Raw genomic sequence first — 23468 nt, 5'->3', positions numbered from 1 at the left:
AAATTGACCCTTTGGGATCCGACCCGAAAATGGCCAGTTCAATATTTTCGCTCCATTTTAGCAATAGGAGTATCAAACTTCAGCATTTTGCAAGCCAATTGGAATTATGACATCTGGATATTTATTTATGTATAACATTTATAATCCAGCTGACAAATGATGTATCAATGAATAAATCTTAACCTAGCTAGAAGCGATCAATGGTGCGGAAAAGATTGAGCATTCGTTGACGAAACACGTCCGAAGAAACATTGAAATCAAATAGGCTAAAAACTTAGTTTATTTATTTTATTTATTATCAGACTAAGGCCGGAGTGGCCTGTGCTGCACATAAAAGTCTTCTCCATTCAGCTCGGTCCATGGCTGCACTTCGCCAATCACGCAGTTTGCGAAGGGTCCGCAAATCGCCCTCCACCTGATCGATCCACCTTGCCCGCTGTGCACCTCGCCTTCTTGTTCCCGTCGGATCATTGTCGAGAACCATTTTCACCGGATTACTGTCCGACATTCTGACTACGTGCCCGGCCCACCGCAGTCTTCCGATTTTCGCGGTGTGAACGATGGATGGTTCTCCCAACAGCTGATGCAACTTGTGGTTCATTCGCCTCCTCCACGTACCGTCCGCCATCTGCACTCCACCATAGATGGTACGCAACACTTTCCTTTCAAAAACTCCCAGTGCGCGTTGGTCCTCCACGAGCATCGTCCAGGTCTCGTGTCCGTAGAGAACTACCGGTCTTATAAACGTTTAGTAGATAGTCAGTTTGGTACGGCGGCGAACACTATTCGATCCAAGCGTCTTGCGGAGTCCAAAGTACGTACGATTTCCAGCCACTATGCGCCTCCGAATTTCTCTGCTGGTATCGTTATCGGCGGTCACCAGTGAGCCCAAGTACACGAATTCTTCAACCACCTCGATTTCGTCACCACCGATAGAAACTCGTGGTGGGTGGCTTACATTGAACTCTCTTGAGCCTCTTCCTATCATGTACTTCGTCTTCGACGTGTTGATGACTAGTCCAATCCGTTAACCTTCGCTTTTCAGTCTGATGTAGGCTTCCTCTATCCTCTCAAAGTTACATGCCATGATATCAATGTCGTCGGCGAAACCAAATAACTGGACGGACTTCGTGAAAATCGTACCACTCGTGTCAATTCCTGCCCTTCGTATTACTCCCTCCAAAGCTATGTTGAATAGCAGACACAAAAGACCATCACCTTGCCGTAACCCTCTACGCGTTTCGAATGGACTCGAGAATGCCCCTAAAACTCGAACTTCGCACATCACCCGATCCACCGTCGCCTTGATCAACCGTATCAGTTTATCCGGAAATCCGTTTTCGTGCATTAGCTGCCATAGCTGGTCCCGATCGATTGTATCATATGCGGCTTTGAAGTCGATAAATAGATGATGTGTGGGCACGTTGTATTCGCGGCATTTCTGCAATACCTGACGTATGGCGAACACCTGGTCCGTGGTGGAGCGTTCGCCCATAAAACCCGCCTGGTACTGCCCCACGAACTCCCTTGCAATTGGTGCTAGTCGACGGCATAAAATTTGGGAGAGTATCTTGTAGGCGGTATTCAGCAATGTGATTGCGCGGTAGTTGCTACCATCCAGCTTATCGCCCTTTTTGTAGATGGGACACACGACACCTTCCATCCACTCCTGCGGCAAAACTTCCTCCTCTTAAATCTTGGTAATGACCCAGTGCAGCGCCTGGTAGTTGGTCAACCCCGGGGGCTTTGTTGTTTTTCAGCCGGCCAATCTCCTCCTGGATTTCCTGGAGATTCAGAGCCGGTAAAATTATGTCCTGCGCGCGTTCTCCCAGGTCCATCACCATACCGCCATCTTCATCTGCCACATCGCCATTCAGGTGTTCTTCGTAGTGCTGCCGCCACCTTTGGATCACCTCACGCTCGTTCGTAAGAAGGTTCCCGTTTATGTCCTTACACATATCAGGCTGTGGCACGTTGCCCTTACGTGAACGGTTAAACTTCTCATAGAACTTTCGTGTGTTATTAGCGCGGTACAGTTGCTCCGTCTCTTCACGGTCTCGATCTTCGTGCTGGCACTTTTTCCTCCGGAAAATCGAGTTTTGTCTGTTCCGCGCCCGTTTGTATCGTGCCTCGTTCGCCCTCGTGCGGTGTTGCAGCAATCTCGCCCATGCTGCATTCTTCTCCTCAACTAACTGCTCACATTACCCGTCATACCAGTCGTTTCACTGATCCGGAGCCACCGTGCCTAGTGCAGCGGTTGCGGTACTTCCAATGGCGGATCGAATATCTCTCCAGCCATCTTCAAGAGATGCTGCGCCTAGCTGCTCTTCCGTTGGGAGTGCCACTTCCAGCTGCTGCGCGTAGTCTTGGGCTAGCCTACCGTCTTGTAGCCGCCCAATGTTTAGCCGCGACGGACGACTCCGACGCGTGTTGATCACCGTCGAGAGTTTTGAGCGCAGGCATACTGCAACGAGGTAGTGGTCGGATTCAATATTCGCACTGCGGTAAGTGCGTACGTTCGTGATGTCGGAGAAGAATTTACCGTCGATTAGAACGTGGTCGATTTGGTTTTCCGTTACTTGATTAGGTGATTTCCATGTGGCCTTGTGGATATTCTTGCGGGGGAAGAAAGTGCTTCGGACTACCATTCCGCGGAAGGCTGCAAAGTTTATGCATCGTTGGCCGTTGTCGTTCGATACGGTATGCAGACTATCCGGTCCGATGACCGGTCTATACATTTCCTCCCTTCCTACCTGAGCGTTCATGTCACCGATGACGATTTTGACGTCCCGCAGTGGGCATTCATCGTATGTCTGCTCCAGCTGCGCATAGAACGCTTCTTTCTCGTCGTCGGATTTCCCTTCGTGTGGGCAGTGCACGTTGATGATGCTATAGTTGAAGAAACGGCCTTTTATCCTCAGCTTGCACATCCGTGCGTTGATTGGCTGCCACCCAATCACGCGTTGGCGCATCTTTCCCAGCACTATGAAGCCGGTTCCCAGCTCGTTGGTGGTGCCACAGCTTTGGTAGAAGGTTGCCGCTCGATGCCCGCTTTTCCACACTTTCTGTCCTGTCCAGCAGATTTCCTGCAGCGCTACGACATCGAAGTTGCGGGGATGTAGTTCATCGTAGATTATCCTGGCGCATCCTGCGAAGCCTAGCGACTTGCAGTGCCATGTTCCAAGCTTCCAATCGTGATCCTTTATTCGTCGCCTAGGTCGTTGCCGATTGTATCGAGTCGTATTATCTTCTATGTCGTTCGTAATAGTTGTTTTTAAAGGCGGCTTATTGGACCTGCGCAAACGTCCTGTCTCGTCGGAGGGCCGTCGTGTCAGGGCTGTTTAGCGTCCGACCTAACACCAGGACTTGGGCTTGTACGCTTTGAGCGGCACACGGTCGCTTTGGCGGAGCCTACTTGCGGATACATGCAGCTTTTTATAGAGGTTTAACAGGGCTCACTGTCAGGCGCCACAACTCGCAGATGGCCTGGGGAGGGATCGTCAAGCCCTTGGACATAGTCCCTGCTGCCCCCGATATGCAAAGAATGTTTAGGCCAAATTTGAGCCTAGTCAGTCATAAAAAAAAACCTCCCTGCCAATCAGTGGTGCGAATTCTCAATCTCAGTGACTGAAATTTGTTGGATATTGATACCATTCCCTCTTCACACTCACTTCCTAGCAGTGAAAACTGAAAATGGTTAGCAGCAACAATCAAAGATAAAGTAAACAAAAGACCTCTCTTCTCATTGCACACGCAGCCCTCACTGACAGTCTATTCAGTTCACTCGCTGCTGTGTGAATGCGACGGCCCTATATAAATGCATGGTTGAATACTATCACTTGAAAGACAATGACAGGAAATTTGTGCTGAATGATCATCAGCTACAGCCCGCTGTTGGCAAACCGAGTTTGCTAAGCTACTCCTGCTTTGTCGTTCTGACTGAAAGGCACCGTCATAGGCAAATAAAAGCAGAGAAAAATACAAATCAAAAGGATCACACTCAGCAGGCATTGTTGATAAATTGCACCACTGCTGCCAATAATTGAACAAAACCTGCCAAAGCCGTCTTTTCCGCTTAAATTTCAACTTGTTGAGTGGCAAACGTTGGTCAATGATATGCGACACTGTTGCAAAACTATCGACGGCGGCAGTGGTGTACACTCCTATTCCTGAGTAAGTGTGCGCCTCCTGATTACTATAAACATTTTGTGGTGGAAAGATTGAACGGGTACTGAAATGAATTCCCTTAAGCATGTGCACTTTACGATCCAATCATATTCAGAAATAGTGGTGGTTTAAATTCAAAAGATTCCTGGGTATCCAGGATCCATAATATATGAAATTCCAAAACACCTCGAAATATTTCAGGCTCAAGAATTCTCCTTGAAATGTTTATATTCTGTTTGAAATTCCTTTATTCAATTGTGAAACTCAATAATAACATTAATAGTATTGTAGATTTTTTAATTGTTAACAGATTCTTTTGAGGGTCTTTATATGTTTCACCATTTCTAGAATGTATAGTTTTTAAAACCATAAACCATTCTTCGAAATATTTTTTGTGATGCTCGTTCTTTATAGCATTATATTTTTTTTTACTTTCTCTTCCGATTATTACAAAGCCATGCTAACATTTACATTGGATTTTCCAGCACTGATCTGAAGAAAATAGCTTTGTCTAGTCTGCTGAGGTGAAAATATTGCAACAAATTTTAAACTAGCATAGATATTAGCAAAAGAGAGCGTAATGAAAGAGAGTCTCTCATTTGGACTTACGACGTTTTCAAAAATCACGCGAGAAATGGTCTGTGTTCGTATCCGCATAACTCGAAAACGGCTGGTTGGATTTTCTTCATTCTTTCGGCAAAAATGTTTGTTATCGTTATCGTTTCCGACGGGTTTATATGATGTTTCCTCATGCAAAAATCACGAGTATGGTTGACAAATCGCGAAAAATGAAAATTCGACATTGTTGTTTCAAAAGGGCGAAAGTCGCAAACGTAAACATTGACTTCTTCTGCAGATTTCAGGAAGATTAGAGACTTCTGTATTTTCCACTTCCGTTCGATGGAAGGAGCTGAGCGCTACCAGTTCCAAGTGGTTGTTAGATGGGAGCCGTCCTAGTTGTTGATGAATTTACAGGAAAAGGCATTGTTTACGTTTGCGACATTGGCCCTTATGAAACAACCGTGTCGAATTAAGAATCGTATGAAATCTTTGAATGGGCAGTTCAGAACGTACATTTTCGCCTACTATGCAGGACAACGTCTCACATTGGAACAACTCATAAAAAAGACGGTCAAAACCTCATTGTGTCGTTTAATACAGATTTCGATCCATGATTTTTTCATAGAATGTGTTCAAAAAGTTGCGCGGCAAAATATAGAGCGTGAAATCCACTATTATGTTTTAATGCGATAACCGAGCAAAAAAAAATTCTTGTTCGGGTTTTTAACAATGTTTTAGAATATTGTGTGTTGAGAAATTTTGCCAAAGATACGTATGTTTTCTTCCTAATTTTGAAGGTTGAATTGTTGTTTTTCGATACTGCTGTCCAAAACTCATATAAAAATGGATTTTCAGTATTTTTAAAATAAATATACAACATATCAACACGTTTTATATAACAAAATAAAAAATGGCACTAATATACGATCGTTTTCAGATAATATGGTCTTTCTGATTGGAATTTCAGTCAAATAGAACGGTTTTATTGAAAAAATGGGCTAATTTCTTGATTAAATATCATCCTTATAGGCATATTTTGGCAGCTAGATTTCCGTTATTCTAAAAGCTGATTTTGTATAAAAGAAGCCAGTGGCTAAAGCTCAGTTGGGTCTGATGAGGCTCACTGATTTTTGTTCCAATTTTTATAGTGTAGTTTTCGATAAATATTTCTGTTTCTCATCATATACTCATTTCATCGGCCTTATTGAGGATCTATTTATTATTTCTATAAGTAGGGTGAGCGTACCCTTTGCTTATAATTCAGTGCCTAATTTAGCCAACTTTTGAGAAACATTGTTTTCAAACAAAATCTATTGGTTTTGGAAGTGTACCTTTATGAGAGCTAAAACATCGCCAAAACTTCTAAAATATTTTTAATAAATGCTCGAATATGGACATATGGCCAAAAATCGGTATTGTATCCGTATAATACCTTATTTGTTAAGATACCTGCACCTAACCGTTAATCGATAATGCGGAAATAACTGCCTAATAATCAATTAAAGGTAAATTAAATTGAAACAAGAAAATCAGTATACTTATATTTTACTTACTTATCATGTTTGAGCGCATATTTCTATCTTCCATATCTTATGGGAAGGAGAATGCTCTTTGTGAGCAGGAGCTATAGCATTTTTTAGTACTATTGTTAGTACAAACTGGATACAGGTGAAACAAAAACTTTTTTTTTTTTGAAAATAACACTTTTGAAAATAACAACACTAACAAAAAATTGGAACAAAAATCAATGAGCCTCATCAGACCCAACTGAGCTTTAGTCACTGGCTTCTTCTATATAAAATTAGCTTTCTGAATGATGTAAAACTAGCTGCCAAAATGTGTCAATAAGGGTGATATTTTTTCATGAAATTGACCTATTTATCCGATAAATGTGTTCCATTTGATAGAAATGTCAATAAAAAAGGCCATATTATCTCCAGATTAGCGTATGTCAGTGCTTTTCAATGTTTTGTGATACAAAACGGGTCAAAGTGTTGTATATTTAGTTTCGAAATATTGAAAATCGATTTTTAAATTAGTTTAAGACTTTTTTTTTGCTCGAGTATCGCATTAAAACATAATAGTGGATTTCACGCTTTAGATTTTGTCGGCAGCTTTTTGAACACATTCTATGAACAAATCATGGATCTAAATCTGTATTAAACGCCACAATGAGGTTTTGACCGTCTTTTTCTGAGTTGTTCCAATGTGCGTCTGCTGGGTCGACTAGTATAGTATATAATTATAAGTCTCACAGACTGTTTATTATAAAAAAAATAACTTTATTCACTTTTAATTACATTAATATGGTTTCACTACTTAAGATCTAATTGTAACTAACACTTCCTACTCTGAATAAAGACTGACTGTCCGTTTTCTGATCGAACCCTATTTATTAATTAAATCTGTCTACGCTGCAATACCTGGCCAACGGGGTCGAACTCCTCCAAAACTGCTGACTACACTTGGTAACAACGGTGACTTGGTGGCGTGGTGACTCGGTGGCGCGATGATGTCTTAGCAAGGGCGGTTATGCTGACCTTGCTGGTTGATCGGAAAGGTTCACGCGTAACTCCTCCGGGGGGTAAGATTGGACGTCCTCGGACAATTTTGTAGAATTCTTAGAAGTTTTCTCAATTCTGGTTGCTTTGTCGTTGGTGTGAGGGTAATGAATCTTAAAGACGACTCGTTTCCTGTAAAGACAGATAATTGCTATTGCCAATATTAAAACAGTGGTGGTTGAAAAACCGCCGAAAATTCCAAAAGCCATCTTCTATGCTCGAATTGTTTGAGTTGTACGTGATCAATCCGTTTTCTGTTGCTCAACGTTTGCCAAGTTAACGTTGAAAAGTTTGATTGACTGATGATAGTCTTGTTGATAAGCAATCCTGGGAGTATTCCTTCCAAATGATTTGTTTGTATGGTTATCTCTTTGGAGATGAATGTCTGGTTGTCAATTTTGATGGTGCAATTGATGAAAACTATAAGATAATTTCCTGTTAATGCTCTATCATGCGGTCCGCAATTCGTGGTTAAATTCAGGTTCACTGCGTTGTTTACGAGTACTCTATTTCCTGATAAGAGTTGAAGATTCGTTTGATTTGTAGTTGTTGCGTTGCAATGGCTTACCATTCCCATAATTATCAGGTATACACAAGAGTCGATGAATGGTTTTGCTTCGTGTAGTTGCTGAACGGTGTTTTCTGGATGGTTTGTTGTAAAAAGCTTCTTGTTAGACTTGATCACGTAGTTGGGGGTGTTCGTTAGAACCGTGTTATTTGTGATCAATGGTAAAATTTCGAAAATCTTACAATCTCCATTCGTCTGTGGAAGTTCTAGAATGTAGAGCATCATCTCATTGGTACTGGCTATTTTCGGAGTGGCATAGTTAAGTGCGTCTTCAGGAAACCTTGTCGCAATTCCTTGTTTGTTGAGAATAGATTCTATCAAAAAAATTTCCTTGATTGTTAGTAGCTTGCTGTTCGGTAATGAAACTCGGGCTCGTAGAATGGCGTCTTCGATGTCTTCGAGAATATTGTTTGTTGCGTCCATGGATAGAAGTAAGATTATTGCGTCTATATCCTTCAGTAGTATGGTGTTCAAAGTTGTATGATGATCGATCAATGTATTCACTGTGTCCGAGATTTTCGTAATCCTTTCGTTTATAACATGGTTGATCTGTATCTGCTTGTTGGTCTCGTTGATTAACTCGTTGAAGGTGTTGTTAATGATTCTTAAGTCCTCTGCGTCTGGACTACCTGCGATCCACTTCCAAGCTGTCCCGACGGAGTCCATCTCTTCTGTCTGCGAGTTTTCTGCAGGGTTTTAGCTGATATAAGTTGTCTAACAGTTGCCTACTTTTCCGCGCAATTAAATTCGACATTGGAAGGGTTCTATCTATTTTCCTTGAGATATCTAAGAATAAATTCACGTTTTCTTCTAACACAGTCAAATTTATCGGATGTATCACTTTAACAATGCCTGTTTGAATATAACAATTTCGAACATGTAGCAATAATCAGGATTCATTTTTTTAATTTCCAAGTGCCGACAATTCGCATTCAAAATGATAGAAAACAGTATTAGCTTCGAGTACATTATTACTTTGCGTCTTCTCAATATTTAGAGGTGACTAACGTTCGAATGCTGTAACGAAATCAGAAAAAAGAGAATCAGATCATAAGTTTTATTACACAATACGCTTGATTTTGCTTTTATGTCATTTCACGTTTTTGTTATTTTTCCTTTATATCGAGTGCTATCGTGGCCTTTGCTTTAAAATCCAATTTCTTTCTAATATTTGGTATTAAAAATACATCTTGGTTTTCTGAAATTTCTGGTGGATCTTCCCTATTCTGGTTCCTATTAACCTGAACTTGTTTACCTTTCTCTAAGTTAGCTTTAACTTTTTCAAATAGTTCTTCTGAATTATTGCGAATTGAATTTGGCTCTCCAATATTGTTATTATTGAATATTATTTCATTTGGGGTAAACTTAGTAACTGAGTGAACTGAAGAGTTATAAAGGGAAATGGCTAACAGAACGATAGCTGTAGTACTAAGATCTGGAAATTTGTATTTGTTGGTGTTTACTATTTCAATAATCGTTGAGTGGGTTTTCTCTACTTGTCCGTTTGATTCAGAGCATGACGCGTATTTCAATTCTATGTGCAAATGGTCTAAATAATTTTTGAGATCAATGGATCTGAAAGTAGTTTCGTGATCCGTAATGATTTGTCTGGGTATGCCCAACGATGTAAAATATTGTGCAAGGGCGTTCTTAACGTCGATCAAGTTTTTCGTCTGCATTGGGATCATTTGAGCGTGTTTGGAAAATGAGTCTACAAAGGATAGGAAATTGTGTTTGTCTATTTGGAAAATGTCCATATGTATCCTATCGAAGGGTCTGTCGCAAATTGGTCTCGGAGAAAGCTTTATGTTATAAGGCTTCCTTTCATACTTGTGGGTGTTGCAAATTTTACAAGTTTTAGTTACTATTTTGATTTTCGAGGTCATTTTAGGGAAAAAATAACTACGTTTAATTTGGTTTTCTACTTCGTTCACACCACGATGAGCGCGTTCGTGTTCTTTATGGATTATGGCGTCTTGTCGTTCTTTGTTTGTAACGTCTTCAACTTGTAATTGTGTAATTACGAAGTGTCCGGTCTCGTTAAAGTTTTTCCTGTAAGATTCCTGAATTGTTGGTAGTAGATTCTCGGGTGCCAGGATAGCGGATTGCTTTCCATTATGGTATTTCTTTAAAATATCTGTAACGGTATTTTCGTCGAAGTTTTGTCTGCATATTATTATTCGTCGAAAATGTTCAAAAGGGGTTTCAGTAATGTCAGTACAGATTCGGGAGATCCTGAAAATAATTTGATTTCTATAGTAGTTTATAGGCCGCTCCGTGCAGTGGATGAAATAGTCATCTGATGTTTCCGCTGAATGGATAGTATCAACATCATCTTCTTCCGAGTTGGATGGGTTGCTTTGGTTATCTTGTGGTTCATCTTCTGGAATGGGGGGAAGTATGTTATTGAAATTCATTTCTAAATTGTCTTCTAATTTTCTGCTCAAAGCGTCGGCGACGACGTTTGTTTTACCTTGTTTGTATTTAATAGTATAGTCATAGTTTTCTAATGCCATTCTCCAGTTCAGAATCCTAGAATTTTTGTTGCAGTTTTTGATGTACTGCAAAGGTTTATGGTCCGTGAAAAGAGTGAACTGATTACCATGAAGAAATGCGTTGAACTTGTTCACTCCCATACGATGGCAAGTGCTTCCTTTTCAATGGTGCTGTAGTTGATTTCACTTTTGGTTAGAGTTCTGCTTGTGAAAGCGATTGGCCTTTCCACATTTTCTTGAATTTGGGATAAAACAGCGCCAATAGCATAATTACTAGCGTCTGTTGTAAGAATAAATGGCAATTTAAAGTCCGGGTACGCCATGATTTGGTCGGACGCAATAATGTTTTTCAATTTTTCGAAAGAAGTTTGGTAATCAGTGTCATCAGTGTTAACAGTCTGATTCTTTTTTAAAAACTTTGTCATAGGCTTAGTGAGCTTTGAATAATCTTTGACGAATCGTCTGTAATATCCTGATAACCCTAAAAATTGCTTAATTTGTTTTTGGTGTTTGAGGAAGTTTCCAATCTAAAATCTTTTGTATTTGTTCTGGATCAGGCTTAATACCGTCCTCAGAGATAATGTGACCTAGAAATTTAGTTTCTCTGCGCATGAACTCGCATTTATCCAATTGGATTTTCAAATTGAATGATGCTAGTCTATTTAGAATTTTGAAAGATTTTCCAAGTGGGTTTTCAAGTCTTTTCCGATTATTATAATGTCATCTAGATATACGAAACAGATAGTTCCTATGTATTCGCAAAGTATGTTATTCATTGCCCGCTGAAAAGTGGCGGGTGCATTCTTTAAGCCAAACGGCATCCTAGTAAATTCAAAATGACCTAAACTGGTGGAAAATGCCGTTTTAGGTTGGTGTGCTGGATCCATTTCAATCTGGTGGAAACCTGATTTCAGATCTAAAGTGGTAAAGTAGATGGACTTTCCTAGGCTGTCTAATATTTCTTCAATTTGTGGTATTGGAAATTTATCACTAATCGTTTTATCATTCAGCTTTCTGTAGTCGATGACGACTCTAATTTTCTGTTTTCCGGAGGCATCTTTCTTCTTTGGGACTACCCAAATAGGAGATGAGTATGGACTAGTACTATGACGAATTATACCATTATCCAAAAGTTCCTGGATCTGTTCTTCGACGTCTTTTTGTAAGCATGTGGATATCGATAAGATTTAGTATAGACGGGGCATCATCAGTGGTAGCGATTTGATGTTTTATAATAGATGTTGCAGTCAATTTTTCCCTTGGTTTCAAAAGTACGCTTTGATTTTTCAGAATCGTTTCGAAGAGTCTATCCTTTTCAAGTGGTGATAAGTGTTCGGTACGTATTATTTTAGATAGTGTGTCTTTGTCAATTGAAGAGCATGGTTCCTAATCAACGGGTGTTATCGTTTCAAAATTATTTACTTTAAGGTCAAAATATCCGTTCACTAATGGATCAACTGAGTTTTTGTTACTAATTACTTTAACTATGGATTTTTTGTTGGTGGAATTATAAAGTCCTGGTTCAATTACTATCGATCTGTGCAGTTTCTGAAAGGTAGGGACAATCCAATCTCCATCTTTTGATGTATTAATTTCGAGGGTGTGTGAATATAATCTTCTAGCGGGGAAATACTTGTCAAACTGTATCTTTTGGTTGTTGATGATAAGGATTTCCTTATTGTAATCGATTGTAGCTTTACATTCTGCCAAAAATTCAGAACCGATAATACCATCGAAATAATCATGAAAGTTCAATTCGTAGTATGTTTGTGGGGTAACGTTTCTGTCAATTAGGTTTGCCTTTCCTTTCTTATTAATTCTGTGGTTTCCTGAAATATTCTTTATTCTGGTGTCTTTCGTCGTGGTTATGTTTGTGATTATACCGGGACGTATAACATTTTTATTGGCCCCTGTATCTATTAAAAGTCTAATGGTCTGTCCTGTTTGTGAGTTTTTACTGGTCAAGTAAGGTAGGTAGTTCAAGTTTCTCTTACTTTTTGCTGAGTCCAGCAAAAATTTAGGTCAATGTTTTCGTCTTCTGATTCTGATTCTGAGGATTTATCTGGTTCCGCGATTTCAGTATTGTATAATTGTTTCCTATTAAGAGTCAATTTCGATCTTGTTGAACCTATATCCATAGGTTGAGTTGATTCCTTATTTTCTAATTTTCTGTCTTGCCTGTCTTGTCTTTCGGTCTGTTTTTTTTCTCATCGTTTCTGAAGTTCTTGTGTTTCTGTATATTTTTTGTTGGGAGTTGTTCCATGTTGTAAGCGGTTGCCTCTTTGGATCTACATTTACAAACAAAAGCATAGGCTGTTTCCATGTCCTCTGGGCAAGCTGCCTGAGCGTAACCAAAGTACAGCGCTTTCCACCCGGCACGAAATGCGGCTAGTGCATCTTCCTCCATAAATGCGTTTATCGCATCCCAGTTATCCTTGTACTTCTGTTTCTGTTTAGCCAAAGTCTTGATATTTTGCGTAATCTCCTTACACCTTGAATAGTATTTATGGATGGACATGGTGTCCATCATTTTGTTTTGCCAAAGTTGGCTCTTGTAAAATGTTAGCTCCTGCCTGTCGCCAAGAGCGTTGGTTAAAATTTCTTGAATTTCCTCGAATGTCTGAGGGTTTCCCGCAAGGCAAATTATGTCTTTAGCTTTGCCTTCTATTTTGTGTATTACAGCAGACACATAGATGGCAAACTGATTTGGTGTTACTAGGGGTTTAAAAATTTCTAAAGTGTTTTCGACCGTTGTGAGCCAAGCAGTCAACTGCTTTCGGCTACCATCGAATTTTGGGATGACTTTAATTGGATCAGGAAGCTTAAAAAAGTCTTCCATCGTTCCTCTATTTTGTTGCGGTGTTGCAGCGACGTTTGGCTGGTTCAATGATAATGAGTTAATAGCCAGTTGTTGCTGATCTTGCCGTTCCATTAACTGTTGCATCATTAGAGTAAGGCTACTCATCTGGGCGGAAATCTGTTCCATCGTAATGTTTTCTAAAGTTAGAGAGCAGATATCTGGGGTCTCTTCAACTGGGATATGTGAGAATTCACCAGAATCTAAACTGGAAGCTTCTGAGTCTGAGCTACTGTCGGTAATTTTAATTTGTACCTTTTTGAGCAGCGCTCGAGCTTCTTTTAACGCTGACTTGGTTTTTGGCATCAAATTAAACCACTGAAAACCACAGTCAAATGCGTATGTAAGGGGGACAAAGAAAATCTCTGTTTGTGAAGTAGTCAAGGAGCCCACTAAAAGTGTTGATTCGCGTCTCTCTTACTTGCCAAGAAGCCCACGTAAAGTGTTGATTCGCTTCTCTCTTAGCTTGCCTATCTGGCACTACAAACTAACGACGTGAATCATTTGGAAAATATCACACACTGATGCCCGCTTTGCGGTTGAGTTGCACTGAATGAGGATAATTAAATAAAATTACTCACGATTTTATGCTGTCGTTGTGCGTAGTCCCGGCTGGACGGTGTTGGTTCTCCAAGTGTTCACTGCGGGGGGATCCTCAAGTCCTAAGCGGTTCACTTTGATGATTAAGCTTCCCTGTGGTGCTTCGGATGTTTCAAGTATTTTGGAATACTTTCCACGGAATCACTTCAATCACGGTTATTAATCGTAACTATTCCACTTTTTTATCACAATGATTCACTCCAGCCAGTTCCGTACGGCTGCGCCAATTATAAGTCTCACAGACTGTTTATTATAAAAAAAATAACTTTATTCACTTTTAATTACATTAATATGGTTTCACTACTTAAGATCTAATTGTAACTAACACTTCCTACTCTGAATAAAGACTGACTGTCCGTTTTCTGATCGAACCCTATTTATTAATTAAATCTGTCTACGCTGCAATACCTGGCCAACGGGGTCGAACTCCTCCAAAACTGCTGACTACACTTGGTAACAACGGTGACTTGGTGGCGTGGTGACTCGGTGGCGCGATGATGTCTTAGCAAGGGCGGTTATGCTGACCTTGCTGGTTGATCGGAAAGGTTCACGCGTAACTATATATTCCAAGAGAAAAGACGATGGTACCGTACAGCCCGGAACCACCCACGGCCATAGGGTTGGCGAATAGTCTCTTCTATCCACAGTTGATCAAGGCTGGATTGGATTACAATAGCCCGTTGCGCTGAGGTTGTTTTGAAAATGGCATATTTCTTATCGACCAGCGCAATAGGGTTCATTCACAAATTACATAACGCAAAAATTAACCATTTTCAACCCCCACCCACCCCCTCGTAACGTTTTTTGTATGAAAAGGTTCTGAAATTTATATGGGCCGTAACGCTCTGATAGGTACCCTCCCACCCCCTAAAGCGTTATGTAATTTGTGAATGGGCCCATAGAGTGTCGTGCTTCGCGCGTTACGTGTTGTTGTACTAAATGTTCTAAATCAACCGCGTCACAGCGTCGGGCGCGTCGGTTTTGAAAATATATAAATTTAGCGGGTTGACGCTGACGAAAATCAAGCAAACAACCAAGTAAAAATATATATCGACACCTAAAATGTCATTGCTAAGATTCTCAATATTTATTAACAATTAGCCTTGCGGTAAGACGCGCGGCTACAAAGCAAGACCATGCTGAGGTTGGCTGGGTTCGATTCCCGGTGCCGGTCTAGGCGATTTTCGGATTGGAAATTGTCTCGACTTCCCTGGACATTAAAGTATCATCGTGCTAGCCTCATGATATACGAATGCAAAAATGGTAACCTGGCTTAGAAACATCGCAGTTAATAACTGTGGAAGTGCTTAATGAACACTAAACTGCGAGGCGACTCTGTCCCAGTGTGGGGATGTAATGCCAATAAGAAGAAGAAGAAGGTTCATTAAAAAAAATTAAAACAAATTTGAAGTGAATCAAAACGTGGTATTTATCTGGTCATCAGGTCTGAAGATCCGTACATAATTTATAATCCAAGCTAACTTTAAATCTTATCTAGTGGTTTTCTCAAGTCTGAATATGATATTTACATAAAATTACATATGTATCCCCAAAAATGATACTTTTTCAATAGTAACGAATATGGTAGTTCCCTGAAAATGGCATTTCTCTGAACATAAAAAATTCTCTAATATGACATTTCTATGAAAATACATTTTTCCGAAAATAGCATTTGCCGAAAATAAAATTTCCGAGAAAATAATTTTTCAACGGAAATGTTATTTCCTAGAATATAATAAGATTGTATCAGGCGGAGTCAATGCTTTCAAAAGTGAAGTCTGCTTTCTTTCAATCAAATGATGAAGATTCATTAACAAACCACAATTACTCTGTCGACCAACTGGTTTTCTCATTTTTCGATTCAAACGAAAATTTTCAATAAAACTGGCAATTCCGGGCACGGCCGGGTACATACTACATACAGCTAGTAAATAAAATAAAAGCCTTAGAGAAGGACGAATAATTTATCAAAATCTATTTTGCATAATAATAGAAATATTTTGAATCTGATTTTCAAGCATATTAATTGTTTTCATATTGACATTTGTTGCGTCATTTCCAAATTCCAAATAATTAACTCACCCTAATATGTGTCCAAGGATGGTTACATTTCTAAATCCAATGTGTATCTTTATTGTCTGACCTAAACCCATAGTGGGAGGCAAAGTATGTAGTTGCACTTTGGACTAATAGTTGTCGTCTCATGCTGCGTATCAGTAGGATAGATTCTTACATACTGACAGGATTCTATGTTCCAAATAACTCAAGGCAAAACAAGCTTCATCTGCAACTAACAACGAACGACATATATAGAATCAATTGTCTTGTATAGCAAAGATAAATAACTCCGATATCATCGAGAGTTGCCTAAAGAAAAAAGAGTCACATTACATTGGGTACAAACTGACCAGAAGACATAAAGTATTTCCAATGCACGAGAAAGACATCATCGCCATAATATATTTTCATTTGGAATTCTATTCATGGGCTGTGTTATGATTTCGAGAATCAATTCATATTGATTGGAACAGTTGTTTAGATACTTCGTGTAATATGATATAAGCATAATCAAAAAGTAACAGAGCCAGAGATTCCGGAGCAATGAAAAAATAAGGATATGCTCGGGACGAGGGACGAGATTGGCTATTCATCCTGGAAGCTTTAAATCAAGAAGCTGATAGAGCGTGCATGTATGACGAGGAGGAAGCACCCGAACAGTGGCTACATTTCCATTTATTCTGTCCATTTATTTTTTTTCGTCGTTGCATTATGGATCCATTTGAAACATTTCAGGTAAATTATTCACATCGGTAAACGGTGTTGAAAAATGGAAATTTCGTTACTTTACCAGCCAGCTCTTTACCTTTGCCAGTTAGTTGCTCCCTGTATATTACCGTCCCAAGCATAGTTGTCCCATGTCGTTTTTAGTTGATGGCCTTCTTGCTCCCTGGTGGCCAACAAAAGAATTCATCAACGGATTTAAGATCTAGAAAGGATTGCTGGCAAGCCTAGCCATGAAGTCTGATAGAGAAATAACTTATCTGAAAAAATGCGACACCGCCAGCATAGAGGGAATGGCATCGTAAAAAAAGACATGGGACAACTATGCTTGGCACGGCAGTATAGGGATCAAGGCTGCCAATTTCTCTATCATTCGAAGATGACCATCAATTCCTCTTATGAAGACAGCCACCTTTGCCACGTTTTCACGTCAGTATTTTCATCGTTTGTTTGTGAGAACGTTTACTCTTCAACGTGTTCCGGGCAAACTAGTGCTACTGAAGTTGGCTATTTCCTTAGGACACACGATGTACCTAAACAACAATCGAAATGCTTTCCTTAACAAGCTCTTCGTCCTGGAAAGGTTTCACCCGTTTTGCCAAAATATTACCAACAGCAAAATTGGCCCGTACTGCATTTTCTGACTTCGTATTCACTGTATCATTTTTTGAATCAATTAATGGAGATTTGAATTGACTGAGCACTCTACCTTTGAAGCTCTACCAACTTTTGTTCTCTACCTGAGCCAAATATCATATTTCATAGAATGCTTGGATTCAGATGTTATTCGATGAATAAAGCAAAACATTCTGAGCAAGTTAAGAAAACCGGCCTTCCTTTTTTTCAACGTAAACGTAAACTACTCGTGCTACTGTTCTACATCAATCTTTTGTGTCTTGAGATCGCTCTATGCAATCATTTCAAATTAGATATAATATAATTTTTCGTTTCGAGATTTGATTTAAAACTTACATATTTCATAATGAATAAAAAAAATAGTTTCCCGAGCCAGCTAGAAAAGCTGACGGGCAGAATCTGAGTTAATTTTTCTTACACGCCGCGGGCCACAAAAAATGGAGCCGAGGGCCGCATCCGGCCCGCGGGCCGTACGTTGGGCAGCCCTGGTTTATGGTATCGGTGCTCCATATTAGTTGTGTCACCCCATCAGATTGCACATTTTTCTGAATATTTGAGCATGTTAGTTTTTCAATATGTCAAAAAACGAAAAAAATGGAATATTTTCCAATTTAGGTAAGACTTGGTAGCGGTTAATCTTGGAACCGTTTCACTGCTTCACACATTAAACTGTATAAGAAATAATTTTGTAGAGTAAAAAATGACTCCAAATGTTCCCGTAGTGCCCCAGCAAATAGGATTGGGTACGACGAGACAGATAAAGTATCCTCAGCCACTGTTACCGTATCCATATAAGCCATATGCTGCTTCTCCGGCACTCATTTGAAGTACATACATACTAACTGGAGTCATGCTCAAAGGAAAAGTTGCAACGACCCGATTGCATGCGGGCGGACATTGCATGCTTGCTTAAATTTCAATATAACTCTTGCCAAAAGAGTAGCTATGAGATTTTTCTTGTTCGCAAAGATCGGGATTCATGGTTTATGCAAAAAAGCAACGCCAAAGCATGGGAAAGCATGCAAGAGGTTTCCTTTGCAGCTCGTTTCAGAACCAGCTCCTTTTTTTCTCGGATATCTCTTTCAAAATGCTTTCAGAATGACCATTCATCCATGAAGCGTGGTACGTTGTTCGGATATTTTCTTGCTCGCCGCATGCATGTCCAATAAATGAAAGGACAGACCGACGGTAGTGCCTGTTGTTTCGAAATTACTTCCCCATTAAGTGGAAATCCGGAACATCAGGTTGTGGGTGTTGTCTGATCGTTTCATTTTTATGGACGTGTACGGCAGGGGAGTGCTCCCATTGCGGACACTTCCCGGTTCCGATACTTACTGAAGTTCTTTTAATATTTTGAATCAAATGGAACTTGTATGCATGATGGAATATGCATACATGATGAATATTCTCTCACTGGAAAAAAGTGTAGGTAAAACCGTTCTCAAACCTATCAATCGAAGAGCAATCAAGCGAGAGAAAATTCGTGTACGGTTAAAAAATAAGCATAAGTTTTTCATGCAAAATCACGTCAATTTACTCATTTGCCGAAAAAAGCAATTCGCTCCTGTTGTTCTATGCGAAGAACACAACTTACTGTTTAAACAGTTAATAACACAGAAACACCTACGTTGATTCAAATGGATGCTTTTTGGGAGATAATTTCGGTGTGTTCAACTCTAAAGTGTTCGGCGTTATTTGTACATTTAAGTTCGGACCGTAAGATGAATAATCATTAGTCAAGCAACCATGCAATGTCCGCCCGCATGCAATATTAAATAAGCATTTCTCTGAGTTGGTTGCGTTCATTATTATACTTTGGTACATTCATGGTTTGAACAAAAATAAATAATGATTGATAGGGCGTTGAGCTGATTTTAAGTAAAAAAGACTATAAAATAAAGCCATAGGATTTAAGAGAAAAACCTTCTCATTACAATTTTATGTAACACGAGCACATAATAAAACGGGGAAAAATCCATTACAGCTATCTTTCCATTCTCAGAACAGGTGCAAAAGTCCTCTGATCTTCTGCACCCAACACGCAGCGGCCCCATCAAAAGTGCGGTTACATGGCACGTAAAGCGACAAATCGTATCATAATAAAAAAGAGCACAACGAATGAAAGTGGCAGGTAGCAGCGCCAAGGGATTGGCTTCGAAAATAAAACTCATTCGGCGTATTTTAATTTTCCGTGGTACCGTGTAATTATACGAGTAATAAATTGTGAATGACTTCCTCCCACGAACGACGACCGATGCGATGAACGGACAACAAAAAAAGTAAAGGGAATTAACGAGCATGGAGAGCATGTTTCCATATGCACCCGATGACGAGTGTACAGCAAATACAGATCCCAGTGACTTTGCCCCGGTTGGGTTGGCACTCGAGCTCGCACAAGACACACATTTCCATTTTCCCACAGCGCACATTAATTTAATTTCCCAACTCCCTGTGTCGCGCCACCCCTATTTCCCGTTTTGACAGCCACCCCTACAGCAATAAAGTGCATTATTTTAGCTCCCCCCGTTGACCGTTTCTTACAATAGTGAATGTAAGTTGGGTTTCAGGCAAATTTAGGTTTCAGCTTGTCATTTATAATGTTCCCCTCCATGGCCACTTAAATGGCACATGGTTCTGTAAAGCTTTGGTTTGCCATTCGGCATAGGGATAAATAGATAGTCAGTGCAGTAGAAGTGCGGTTGAATGTGGTTATTTGCCCGACGTACACTTGGAAGGTGCAGCAAGAACGAGTGGAGCATGTATTAGAGAAGAGCTGTCACCTTCTTCTTCGAAAGTGTTACATTTTACGTCGGTTGAGACGTGGACGAAATTCCCTTGGTGTGAATTTAATTGCATTTGAACATGTGCCTCAGTTTAATAATATATAGCGCAAGTGCATGCATGCACTTGCGCTTGATTGAGATTCAGAAAATGATTTATGACGTTTTTAGTTTCTCTTGTTGGTAATTACTTTTGTCATACAAATATTGTAGCCAATCAGGGGAATGATAATTATCTGGACGACAAAATCAGAAAAAGTTTTTGTACTCGCGTTGCTCATGTGTTGCATTTGTAGTTCTCAACCTCTAAAATCGACTGGTTACTGGCGTTTATTGTTTGATTGGGAAAACTCCGAGATTATTTGGTCACAAAATTGGAAAATGTACATTGCTATGACGGCATTGAGGTCATTTGCATGTTTGCTTGATTGCATGTTCATATAAGTTAAAATACTAAGTTAGTACGATAATCTTTGCTATTATAATATCTGAATTAGACTTGTGCGCCTAGATTGACTAGATTGAGACTAGAGATAGACTAGATTGAAAATAGACTAGATTGAAAGATTGATTGATTGATTGAAAGATTGAACTAGATTGATTGAGATAGACTAGATTGAAAGTATAGAAAATTCTCCGGAATTTCTTCGGAAGTTCCTCAACGTGTTTGTCGGGAAGTTCATCAAGAAATTTCTTTGGACATTCTAACAGATATTCCTCCGGAATAACCTCCATGAATTTCCTCCAGGAATTCTTTCGGAAGTTCCTCTGGAAGTTCATCCAAGAATTCTTCCGGAAACACGTCCAGGAATTCTTCCAGGACTTCCTCCGGAAGTAAGTCCAGGCATTCTTCCCGTAGTTCGTCCAGGAATTTCTCCAAAGGTTTGACCGGAAGTTTCTTCAGGAATTCCTCCAGTAGTTCCTCCAGGAATTCCTCCGGAAGTTACTTCAAGTATTCCTCAAGTAGTTTCTTCAAACATTCTCCAGAAGTTCCTTCAAAAATAGCTGCGGAAGTTCCTCTTAAAATACCTCCATAAGTTCCTCCAGGAATTTTTCCGGAAGTTTGTCCAGGAATTCCTCCGAAGGTTCGTTCAGGAATTCCTCCGGAAATTCATTCAGGAATTCTTCAGGAAAGTTCTTCTGGAATTCCTCCTGGAGTTCATCCAGAAATTCCTCCTGAAGTTCCTTCAGGATTCCTACGGAAGTCCTCCTGGAATTCCTCCGGAAGTTCCTCCAGAAATTCCTCCAGAAGTTCCTCAAGGCATTCTTGCGGTAGTTCCTTAAGGCATTCCTGCGAAAGTTCTTCAAGGCATTCCCGCGGAAGTTTCTCAAAGAGTTCCTGCAGAAGCTCCTCCAGAAAATCCTGCGGAAGTTCCTCCAGGAATTCTTCTTTCAGGTCCTTCGTAAGTTCCTCTGGCAGGTCATCCGTAAGTTCCTCTGGAAGTTCCTTGAGGAATTGCTACGGAATTTCGTCCAGGAATTCCTATGGAAGTTCCTCCAGGAATTCCTACGGAAGTTCCTCCAGGAATTTTTATGGAAGTTCCTCCAGGAATTCCTTCGAAAATTCCTCCAGGAATTCCTCCGGAAGTTCCTCCAGATATTCCTCCGGAAGTTCTTCCAGGAACTCCTCCAGAAGTTCTTTCAGGAAATTCGCACAGGAGTTCCTCCGGAAGTTCGTCCAGGAATTCTTGCAGAAGTTCCTCCAAGAATTCTTGTGGAAGCTCCTCAAGGAATTCTTCCGGGAGTTCCTCCATGAATTCCTCTAGAAGTTCCACGAGAATTTCCTCCGGAAGTTGCTCCAGGAATTCCTCAGGAAAATCATCCATTGCTCTGAAAGTTTTTCCAGAAATTGCTCAGGAAGATGCTCATTGAATTCCTGCGGAAGATCTTCACGAAATTTCTGTGAAAGTTCCTCCAGGAATTCCTGCGGAAGTTCTTCCAGGAAATCCTGCGGAAGTTCCTCCAGGAATTCCTGCGTAAGTTCCTCCAGGAATTTCTGCGGAAGTTCCTCCAGGAATTCCTGCGGAAGTTCCTCCAGGAATTCCTGCGGAAGTTCCTCCAGGAATTCCTGCGGAAGTTCCTCCAGGAATTCCTGCGGAAGTTCCTCCAGGAATTCCTGCGGAATGACCTCCAGAAATTCCTGCAGAAGTGCCTCCAGGAATTCCTGCGGAAGTCCCTTCAGAAATTCCTGCGAAAGTTCCACCCGAAATTCCCGGGAAGTTCCTCCAGAAATTCCTGCGGAAGTGCCTCCAGGAATTCCTGCGGAAGTTCCTCCAGAAATTCCTGCGGACGTTCCTCCTGGAATTCCTGCTGAGGTACCTCCAGGAATTCCTGCGGAAGTTCGTCCAGGAATTCCTGCGGAAGTTCCTCCAGGAATTGCTGCGGAAGTTCCTCCAGGTATTCCTGCGGAAGTTCCTCCAGGAATTCCTGCGGAAGTTCCTCCAGGAAATCCTGCGGAAGTTCCTCCAGGAATTCCTGCGGAAGTTCCTCCAGGAATTCCTGCGGAAGTTCCTCCAGGAATTCCTGCGGAAGTTCCTCCAGAAATTCCTGCGGAAGTTCCTCCAGGAATTCCTGCGGAAGTTCCTCCAGGAATTCCTGCGGAAGTTCCTCCAGGAATTCCTGCGGAAGTTCCTCCAGGAATGCCTTCCGCAGTTTCCCCAGGAATTCCTGCGGAAGTTCCTCCAGGAATTCCTGCGGAAGTTCCTCCAGGAATTCCTGCGGAAGTTCCTCCAGGAATTCCTGCGGAAGTTCCTCCAGGAATTCCTGCGGAAGTTCCTCCAGGAATTCCTGCAGAAGTTCCTCCAGGAATTCCTGCGGAAGTTCCTCCAGGAATTCCTGCGGAAGTTCCTCCAGGAATTCCTGCGGAAGTTCCTCCAGGAATTCCTGCGGAAGTTCCTCCAGGAATTCCTGCGGAAGTTCCTCCAGGAATTCCTGCGGAAGTTCCTCCAGGAATTCCTGCGGAAGTTCCTCCAGGAATCCCTCCGGAAGTTCCTCCGGAAGTTCGTCCGGGAAGTTCCTCCAGGAATTCCTGCGGAAGTTCCTCCAGGAATTCCTGCGGAAGTTCCTCCAGGAATTCCTGCGGAAGTTCCTCCAGGAATTCCTGCGGAAGTTCCTCCAGGAATTCCTGCGGAAGTTCCTCCAGGAATTCCTGCGGAAGTTCCTCCAGGAATTCCTGCGGAAGTTCCTCCAGGAATTCCTGCGGAAGTTCCTCCAGGAATTCCTGCGGAAGTTCCTCCAGGAATTCCTGCGGAAGTTCCTCCAGGAATTCCTGCGGAAGTTCCTCCAGGAATTCCTGCGGAAGTTCCTCCAGGAATTCCTGCGGAAGTTCCTCCAGGAATTCCTGCGGAAGTTCCTCCAGGAATTCCTGCGGAAGTTCCTCCAGGAATTCCTGGAAGTTCCTCCAGGAATTCCTGCGGAAGTTCCTCCAGGAATTCCTGCGGAAGTTCCTCCAGGAATTCCTGC

The 23468-nt window shown here is 41.0% G+C and overlaps 2 protein-coding genes across 4 annotated transcripts in view; both read right to left on the bottom strand.

Annotated features, from left to right (window-relative positions):
- Positions 1-23468, bottom strand: part of LOC134213005 (mpv17-like protein) — a 467861-nt gene that overhangs the window by 101854 nt on the left and 342539 nt on the right. The gene's annotated exons all lie outside the window — the stretch shown is intronic.
- LOC134206280 (uncharacterized) lies at positions 7785-8523 on the bottom strand. The gene is made up of 2 exons (XM_062681974.1): positions 7858-8523; positions 7785-7802 (listed from the first exon to the last, which is right to left on the bottom strand). Exons 1-2 carry the CDS (start codon positions 8521-8523, stop codon positions 7785-7787), a joined length of 684 nt encoding a protein of 227 aa, XP_062537958.1.

This window comes from Armigeres subalbatus, chromosome 1 (genome assembly GCF_024139115.2).
Source record: "Armigeres subalbatus isolate Guangzhou_Male chromosome 1, GZ_Asu_2, whole genome shotgun sequence".
NCBI classification, from domain to species: Eukaryota; Metazoa; Arthropoda; class Insecta; order Diptera; family Culicidae; genus Armigeres; species Armigeres subalbatus.
Note: the sequence above shows the minus strand (reverse complement) of the source record. Positions and strands in the feature narration are given on the sequence as shown.

Excerpts from the sequence above, each read along its gene's own strand:
- LOC134206280 (XM_062681974.1), bottom strand. The coding sequence starts at position 8,523 with ATGGACTCCGTCGGGACAGCTTGGAAGTGGATCGCAGGTAGTCCAGAC.